Consider the following 9,746-nt stretch of genomic DNA (forward strand, 5'->3'; position numbering starts at 1 on the left):
TATGTGGTGGAGACTTTATACCTTAAAACAGGGGTTCCCAAACTGTGGTTACATGTACCCCTGGGATATGCAAGACATCTCACGGGGGTATGTGGGAGAAATGGTGTAATGGCGGATTTTATTTTAATTATATTAATAATTAACCTTTTAAGGGTTTAAAATATAAAATGTATGCTGGTAGGGGTACACAGGCAGCTGGTAAGTCTGGAAGGGGGTACACAATAAGAAAAAGTTTGGGAATCTCTGCCTCTAAAAGAAATAACTTAGCAGGGCCTTTGACCTCATTCTTCTGATACTTTTAATGACATAGCATTCACCATGGGGAAAACACTTTGCTTAGTACCTCTCAAAGGTGACCGAGTCACCTCTGTCCCGAGTTCAGCTCTCGTGTTCCCAAGAAGGCATGTTGTGAGTGTGTGCTTTACAGCTTATCTACTCAAGCCCTGAAAAGTGGTGACTTAAAGAAACATAATTCTCTTCCCAAAATATAAACTTGAAAATGAGTAACCTACTTCCATAGGATGTGCATACACACAATCTTGGCCATTAGCCAGCTTTAAATAAGGGAGGTTGATGACAGCACTACATGCCCTGGGAGAGGTGAAATTTCTTTTTAAATGCCTGTTAGCTTGGTTTTACATGTCTGGTTTAATTTCTTGTAATGATTCTAGGGAACAACAGGGAATGTTGGTCTGATTCCTTTTTGACTGTTCATGCCATGCAGGTTAAATAGTCTTTCTCGGATAAATGTGACTAATCAATGGCTACTATAGATGTGGGCATGTGACCTGCAGCAGGTATTTAATTATCTTCTTTGTCCCTAGGGGCCCCGAAGACACCTGTTTTGAATATGGCGTTTTCCCTGCTATTCTAAGCTTCCCTCTTGACTATCCTTTAAGTCCCCCGAAGATGAGGTTCACGTGTGAGATGTTTCATCCAAACAGTAAGTTTAAATAATTGTGGGGTGTTTTTGGTGGTTTAAAAGCTTTCTTTTTAATACACTTTAACAGGCAACTGTTGTAACAGGACAGCAGGCATTTCTACTAATGCAACCTTCTACACATTTAACCTTAGAACAGTAGTACATGGTGGGAAGTCTCTCATCCAGTGTCCAGTTTTGTTTCATTGTGAGACTTGTCTCTTCTCCTTAAACACACTTTCATGCTTTCCTGGTGCAGTAAGGGTGGGCTTGGCTGTGGTACGCAGGAGTATATGCAAATGTACCAGAACTGAATTCTGTGAGCCTGCCCCACACTGAGTGTCACTGGTGCTATGAGGCTTAAAAAAAGTAAAGATGGGGGAGCCCCTTCTGTGCTGTTCTGTAACTTAAAAAAAAAAAAAGTCAGTAAGGACTGTTGTTAATAGAAGTTGCCTCCGCTGGAGCAGATAATGTTTGTGTCCAGACTTATGCAGAAAAGGCTCAGTTTGTCAATTATGTCCAAGCCAGAGGCTTCCTGACATGATCCAACATGTAGCACAGTTTAGAATCTCCCAGTTATTCACTTCAATATTGAGAGAGTCCTTTAGCTTTTTTTTACTTTCCACTGCAATACTGGGAGATTGGTATATTCCAGTTGTGTCACCTTTATGAGACTTCTTATGTCAGCAGCTGCTTAAAAATGTCCTGATGAATAAAATCAGCATTTATGTCTAAAAGCACACATTAAAAACATCACAAAACTCAGCTCTTAAATCTCATTATCTGAACAAATCCATCACTTTCAGCACAGGATTGATGTTCTCGATTTATTAAATGAACATGGAAAAGATGTTCAAACTCTTTATTACAGTTCAAATTTGTATGGCTTGGATGCATCTTCCAGTTAGGTCAGGGCTGTCCAACTGGTAGTGGTTAAATTACAGCTTATTGGTGCCACTTCTCTCCTCCCTCGCCATGCTGGCAGCCAAATTCTAGGTATTGCTGTTCACAGCTAAAATCAGTGGCAGGGGAAAGAAGGTGCTGGTAGCAGTGGTATTCACTCCTTGGGTTCTAGAGCTATGTTGACAAGCTACCCTCTTGCTGCCTGGAGGTGTCTCCAGCCTGTGACAAGCCCCACAGTCTGGATCTGGCCCACAGGGTAAAATGAGTTGGACACCCCTGCATTAGGTAATTAACATCTGACAGCCCTGAAAGGTAACCCCTGCCCCACATATCCTTTCCTACCCATATACAAGCTCTGGAATGTCAAACACCTCATTTTCAGCCTAAGATCTAGGTAGCTGTTTAATCCATATTTTGCATCACACCAAGGATCTTGGCAACTCCTGATGACCCGCCTACCCTTCCCTTTCTCGCATGCTCCCCAAGTGCCTTCTCCATATCATTCCCTCCTCATTCCACGTATGGACCCATCTGACCTTACCCGTCCCTGTCTGATGCTCAGGGATCTCGCACCAGACTCGGTTGACTTCTGTGCAGAACTGCTATTAACACAAAGGACAGTTTGCAGGGGAGTGCTCGCTGAGGTAGTCCCACATGTCCAAATGGCGTTATTTTGCAGGTGAGGCCAGACTGACCATCTGTAAAGCTGCAGTCTTGCCTCTGAGCGTGCTCTGTGTAGTATGGCAACTTTTTTTTTCCTCTCCTGCCTATCAGAAATAGTAATCAGCCTTTGTTTTCCTTGTGCTCCTGAAACACTTAGGTGGGCCAGTATAACAGGGGTTTTCAACCTTTTTTAGTAAGTGCACCCCCAGCGGCCAGATGCGGAGCGGGGAGGGGGTGGCACACGGCTGGATGTGAGGAGCAGTGGCAGTGGGGTGGTAGATGGCAGCGGTGTAGGGGGCGCCACTGCCCTTGCCCTGCCTCGGCCCAGCTCGTGGGAAGCAGCAGTGCGGGTTGGTGGGTGGTGGCGCTCCGTCCCTGCCTGCCCATGCATACCCCCTTGGGCCTTCCCAAGTACCCCTGAGGGTACGTGTACCCCCAGTTAACAATCTTTGCAGGAGGAAATTGTAAAGGAAAAGTGGTGAAATGTGTGGATTCTCTCCTGCCCAGCTAACTTTAACTGGTTTCAATGGCTCGTGATAGTTAGGCTGCAGAGTTCAATGGGCTCTGGCCAAAATGAACTCGGTGAAGTATAAGCTAAAGGGGAATCCTTGTATAGCTGCATCTAGCAACAAAGTGGAAGACCCACTTTCATGCCCGGAATCAGCTTCTCGAGTTTTGTCTGGGCTTTCCTGGGAGTTACAGTGGGCAATAAGCTGGTTGTAAGCTAACAGTGTCCTTGCTGTGAAGAAGGCTAATGGCATCCTGGGCTGCATCAGTAGGAACGTTACCTGCAGATCCAGGGAAGCGATTCTTCCCTTCTGTTTGGCACTAGTGAGGACACACCTCAAGTACTGTGTCCAGTTTTGATCCCCCCCCACTACAGAAAGGATGTGGACAAATTAGTGAGCATCCAGTGGAGAGTAGTGAAAATGTTTTGGGGGCTGAGTTACATGCCATGTGAGGAGAGGCTGAGGGAACTGGACTTATTTAGTCTAGAGGAGAGAAGACTGAGGGGGGACTTAATAGCAGCCTTCACCTCCTTGGAGGGGTGGAATTGGACTTTTCTCAGTGGTAGCAGATGACAGAACAAGGAGCAGTGGGCTCCTGTTGTAGCAAGGGAGGTTTAGGTTGGATGTTATGAAGAACTTTCTCACTAGGAGGGTGTTAAAGCCCTGGAACAGGTTACTTAGAGAGTAGGTGGACTCTCCATCCTTGGAGGTTTTTGAGACCCGGCTAGACAAAGCCTTGGCTGGGATGATCTAGTTGGGGCTGGTCCTGCTCTGAGCAGGGGTTGGACTAGATATGACCTCCTGAGGTCCCTTCCAACCCTGATTGTCTATGATTTTCTTGATTGACCTTTAGTAAGGAAAACAATGTTGAAAACCAGGTACTGTATTGAACACGTTAAGTGTCTTCTGCACAGTTTCCTTATTACAACCCTCATTCCTGTTTTGCACGGGAGGAGCATTGATTCAGCCTGCATTGTCGTCTCATCTCCCAGCCGTGGGTAAGCCAGCCCCAGTCCCCAGCTCTGGACTGTGGGAAAGGGTTTAAACGTAGTAATTAACAGCCCTTATCACTTGCAGAGTGCTTTACCAATTCCAGGCCAGGACAGCTAATTGGATGGAGAGCTCTTGAGATAAGCCTTGCTATTTCCAGCCCTCCTTCCTTGGGGGTGTAGAAAATGGTTGGCTACATAAAAGCATTAAAAATACTAGGGTAAAGTTCTAATGTCTAATAATACTTTTTTTATGCTACTCACTCCTGAGTGAAACCACCTGGCTTGAACGACCTGACAAACTCCTTTCTGTCAGAGTGCAGGTTTAACCTTCTCTTTAATCCCCACAGGGCCTGTGCAGGGAAGCAGCCCGTTCCCTGGGGAGGAGACTTAACTGGTGGAGGCATTTGCAGAAAGAGACCTGAATTCTTAAATAATGGCAAATGGCCTTCATTACATACGTGTAGCGCCTGCTGTAACGCAGCTTAACATTAAGCAAACATGCCCACAAGGGAATCTTTCTTCAGTCATAATTCATTAATGTCCAAATGAAGCTGAGTTTCTCAGGTTGCTTCAACAGTAATATGACTTAAATTAATCCCTTCTAATAAACACTCAATCCTAGTAAAATATCTGATTACTTGTGCAATTTGTAAGTATGTATGTCAGGTATCCAGGTTGTAGCCATATTGGTCTAGAGGAAAAAGTAATCAGTGTTCATGGTAGAGGGTGATATCTTTTATTGGACCAACAAGATTTTTGTGAAAAAATGTCTTTAATTGCAAGCTTTCGAAGCCTGATGAAAGGTGTTTGTGCCTGGAGAAAAGATTGTAAAAGTTCTCCTATGTAGAACTAAAAGTTCATTTCTGGGTAGAACTTTCATTTCTACCCATGAGGACTTTTACAGTCTTTTCTCTGATGCCTGATGAAGGGTGTTTGTCCCCAAAAGTTTGCAATTAAAGAATTTTTTTTTTTTTTGCAAAAATCTTGTTGGTCTAATAAAAGAGATCACCCTCTACCATGAGCCCTGATTGCAAGTACATGAGCACTCTTTTACTTCAGTCAGACTACTTGCTGAAGGTTATATGCATGCTTTAAGTGCTTTGCTGGACCAAGGACTCAAGGATTGTACTCTAGAACTATATTTGTTCATGTAAACAGGTTCCGGCAGTCCTCTCATATTACCATATGCCATCAAATGCTCTCTGGTCTTGTGTTTGTTTTCCTTTTTCCTCTCAAGAGTACCAGTTGCCTTCTGACAATACATACCCTGTTAACTTATGCTGGTTTTTGAAATTGGTGAATTTAGTGAAAATGAGTTTCCATTGAATGTTTTGGGCTCTGTGCTGTTTTCCCAAGAAAAACAGCACTCTGCTAGAGTGCAAACCATGACCTTGCATCTAATTTTATCTTGGATCCTAGTTGGGCATGACAATTACTAGAGGAAGGTATTAGCATGTACAGAATTTGAGATTTTTAAGCACACCAGGTGACTTAACTGCATGTTGCTTATTATGCGAGAATCCCCATAAGGCAGGGGTTGGCGACCTTTTACTAACATGGGCTGCAGCTTGTGTCCTGGCCGGTACCCTGGGCCACTCTAGGATGGTGAGCAGAGGTTGCAGTGAGGGAGAGCACCCTTCCAAGTACGTTTGATCAGCCAGTTAGTGAATTGAACACTGGAGATCAGTGCATGCTGAGTAAAATGTGGACTGGATCCCCAATCCCTTTGTGGGACAGATCCAGCTGGGAAGCTGTAAGTTGTCGACCCCTGCTTTCAAGGTAGAAAACCCAAAATTTTAGCTTGGCACTGACTAGTAGATTTCTCAAGTTCTCCTGCTGGCTAGTTGGATGGAGAAGACCAGCAGGGTGCTGTGGTGATAAGCCTAATTTAATACCTTCATCCGTGGTCTGGAACAAGAGATCATGTTAACAAGATCTGTGGCTGACAATTTAGAAGAGGGGATGAGGACAGAGCAATAATAATCCAAGTTGGCAGAGAAGCTAGAGACATGAACAGAAAGTGAAGTGAAGTGCAGGTTAGTTTGGAAAACTGCAGTAAATCTCTGATAATTGTGAAGTCCAGATGGTGCAGTCCTTGGAAGGAAGGACCTTGGAAATAAGTGATGCTGAAGCATGCTTGGCTTTAATTGACTGCCCTGCCTCAATATGCCAGAGTGGCGTATACAATCACAATGTTTAAAGGCCTGCCTACATGACCTGGGTTCTAATGTCTCAGGGTGTGAAACTTGTTCTGTTGCCTTCTGAAATGAGTGCATCCCTGTTGAATTTTGGGGCAGTCCAGGGAGACAGGCTTGGTGACGTGTTGTCTATATGAATAATTGCTGTGCTGAGATGCCAGATGCTTCATCCCCTCTGCTCCCTCTGCAGTTTACCCAGACGGGCGAGTTTGTATCTCCATTCTTCATGCCCCTGGGGATGACCCTATGGGGTATGAGAGCAGCGCTGAACGGTGGAGCCCAGTGCAGAGTGTGGAGAAGATCCTCTTGTCAGTAGTCAGCATGTTGGCAGGTAAGGAGTGCTGCTGCATGCAGTAGGGATAGCACCTTTTAATTCCTCCTTTTGCTGAGTGGGCAAGCAAAGGTGTCCTAAGCCTTGCTGTACAGGAGCAAAAGCTTTTGGTGCCATAACAGTGGTCTGCCCCATTTTTTAATGTACTGGTATATGAAGTACTAACAATAACCAGACTTGATTAGCACCCTGTCCGGAGTCCCTCTGGGGCAGTGGTGCCTCAGGCTTGCAAGAGGGTGAATTGTGCAGGGTTAGGGCTGGAAGAACTTTAAAGCCCTAGGTTTGTTAAGTAACTCGCCTGTCTTTTTGTGTCTCATTTCAGAACCCAATGATGAAAGCGGAGCCAACGTAGATGCCTCCAAAATGTGGCGGGAAGACAGGGAACAGTTCAACAAAATTGCCAAGCAGATTGTGCAGAAGTCACTTGGACTTTAAACATGCATGCGCGTGCACACATGAGAGACTGCAGTGTTTTGTATTTCTTCAGCTGACAGCAGTGCTCAGAGCTGGTACCAAAAAGGCAAATTTTTGCAAGATCATCGGCCTCACTTTTTTTCCTTAATCTCTTTTAATTCCTGTCCTTGTCCCTGTCCCCCTCTCGCCGCCCCTCCTGACTAAACTCAAATATATAGGAAAGAGGTTTTATTAGAATAAAAAAGGAATTAGCCCTGTTGCAGAGGCTGTTCAATGCTACCTCACTCTGTAATGTCTCCAAGCTTTCAATGCAAAAGCATGAATTTCTTGAGCCAAATTGAATCATATGTAGCTTGCCACACTCTGTCCCTGAGTGTCTCATGAAGAACACAAGCAATTGTACATTTTTGATCAGTGAAGTAGGTTTGTATTTTCTACAGTTTCAGTGATTCAGAACAAAGGTTAGTGAGAGCATACTAATGAGGGGGGAGGTGGTCAGGGCATTCATCTCATAGGGATCTCACCCTGGCCAATATGCTACCAGTAGCCCTTTGAGAAAAGAAGTGTGCTGTTTCTGAGGTCACCCGCTTCAAGAATTAAATATGAATGTCTGTGTGACTAACATTTTACCCCTAAAATATTTGAAGAACATGATTCATTTTTAAGCTCATGATATCATATGGAAAACCAGACACACCCTCTGTGTTAAAAGCCAGAGTTTCAAGAAGGGTTACAAAAATAGGAGAGGCTATAAACCAAGAATGCAGTCGGGTTTTGACGTAGGTAGTGATTTTCATTTTTTCTCAGCCAAGGCCACTCAAATTCTAGGTAGTAATTATTATCTGTGGCTGGTGCTCCTGCATCTGGGTGTCTGGTACTCCTGCATCTGGGTGTCTGGAAAAGCCTAGTGTTTTTGTATCTCACTGCTAGTCTAAATAGAGCTTTTGAATTGGCTTTCACTTAGAAAAAATCCTAAGGACTGTTGTATTGCTCCTGAGTTGTACTTCCAGTTTCAGTCAGAGGTACAAGACCAAACTCCTGACTCCCCTGAAACCTTGCGATCGCTATGTCCTCTTTGGTACCAGCATGTTGAAGCCTGAGGGGTAGATCTTTTATGCTTGGCAGGTCCTGTGAAAGTGTGCTCACTGGTCCTGCTGGTGAAGTGAAGCATTTCCATGATATTGTGAGATGTGAAATTCCGTTCTCCCACCAGTGGATATCAAAAACCTATAGACCCTGACCTGAATCTTTCCCTCCTGCTCAGATTATTTATTTTCAAGTGAATACATGAAACATGACCTTTTGACAGGCAATTAGAATAATCGTTAAATTATCAGGAGTTGCTGTTTCTTGATGCTTAACTTCTTTTGCATACTTAAGTCAGTATTGGAGGAGATCCGTATCCTACTTTGTAGGGCATAGAAAGAGGTATTTTGCTGAAGAATGCTGTACCAATCCATGCCTGCGTGCAGGGGTTGTGCAGGGCAACGGACTGCGAAGTCTGTTCAGATTCATGATAAAGATGTTCAGTCTTTAAAGTGGGTTCAGTGCCCCTTGTGGTATTCATATTTTACCTCTTGTCTAGGTCTGAAACTTTGCTAGGCACTGCATCAGCAATAATGTACACGTCTATTGGAATTGCATTTCCTTGATCCTAAGCACGCTAAGTTTGGGTAGAGGTTTGTCTCTCTGAAAGAAAAGAACCAATAACTCAAATGGCTGAAATAACTACATGGGGGAGAAAGTTTTGCTGAAGTGAAATTGTGTGTATGTGTCTATATAAATGTCTGTTATATATAAATGTCTATGTAATGCTGTCATCTTAGTGCCTGGTGGCTTGCAGTTCATATTGCATATACATGTGCTGCATGTCACTGTTGTCATCTTTCTCTATCATAAAAGGGAATCTGGACTGGGATAATTTGTTGGGTTTACCATCACAATGGGGAATAGTACCTGTAAGAAGAAATCTAATTTTGGGGATAGGGAGATGATGGAATAGTATTGTACCTTCCTAGTATTTGAAACCATATGGAAAAATGTAGCTCTTATATGTAGAATGGAGGCATTTTGTGCATTAGCTAGAGTACAGCTGATATGGAGTGCAATAGATGTTTACGGAGATAGCTTCATGAAGGAGGGTGCTACGTGCCTGATTCCATGAGGACTGTGATCAGTCAAGGAAGAGACCTGTCAGAACTAGTTTCTTTTTAAAAGCAAGGTATTTTTATTCGTGTATACTCAAAGACTTGTTATCCTTATTTTACGGTGGAATTTAATCTGCATATTGAAAATAAAGTGATTTATATTTTCCCCTTTCATAAAAGTATAAAAAGATATTTCTTCAAGTTTCTTTTGTTCAGTGGTTCAGAGGACATCCAAGGTTAATATGCACCAGATGTGGGAAGGAAGAAAGATGTGCATCTTCAGGTAAAGCCACAAGCGAGATCCGGAAAGCTGCAAAAAGATGTAGGAATTGCCAGAGTGAGTATGGCTCGAAGTAGGTCAAGACCAGTGTTTTGTCACCAACAGCAATGAGCATCAGCTCCTTCAGAAGATCTAAGAATCCCACATTAGGCAGACGTGGGATAAGTGTGTCCCTGTCTCTCGCCCCACTCCCCTCCAAAAGAAGGGCTTGGCTTTATCTCTGAGCTAGGGATCAAATCAGACCCTTCCCCATGAGATGTTATGTCATTCACAATTTTTGCCAGAATCTGTTGTTAAGACTCCAGAAAGAGCTGTTAGGTGCTGAGGTCCCACTGCAAGTCAAGGGATTTGAACATCAGCTTCTATTTTGGGCTCCTAGAAATCTCCATC

General features: G+C 43.8%; 1 protein-coding gene across 1 annotated transcript in view; it reads left to right on the forward strand.

Annotated features, from left to right (window-relative positions):
* UBE2G2 (ubiquitin conjugating enzyme E2 G2) overlaps positions 1–9,268 on the forward strand; it is a 40,940-nt gene extending 31,672 nt beyond the window's left edge. Inside the window, exons 4-6 of the mRNA XM_019512681.1 lie at positions 825–943; positions 6,375–6,515; positions 6,838–9,268. Of these exons, the coding sequence (XP_019368226.1) occupies positions 825–943; positions 6,375–6,515; positions 6,838–6,950 (373 nt within the window). The 3' untranslated portion in view covers positions 6,951–9,268. The remainder of the gene's footprint in view (positions 1–824; positions 944–6,374; positions 6,516–6,837) is intronic.
* Positions 9,269–9,746: the final 478 nt, after the last annotated feature.

This window comes from Gavialis gangeticus, unplaced genomic scaffold, assembly GCF_001723915.1.
Source record: "Gavialis gangeticus isolate Ggan-Ray unplaced genomic scaffold, GavGan_comp1, whole genome shotgun sequence".
In the NCBI taxonomy this organism is placed as follows: domain Eukaryota; kingdom Metazoa; phylum Chordata; order Crocodylia; family Gavialidae; genus Gavialis; species Gavialis gangeticus.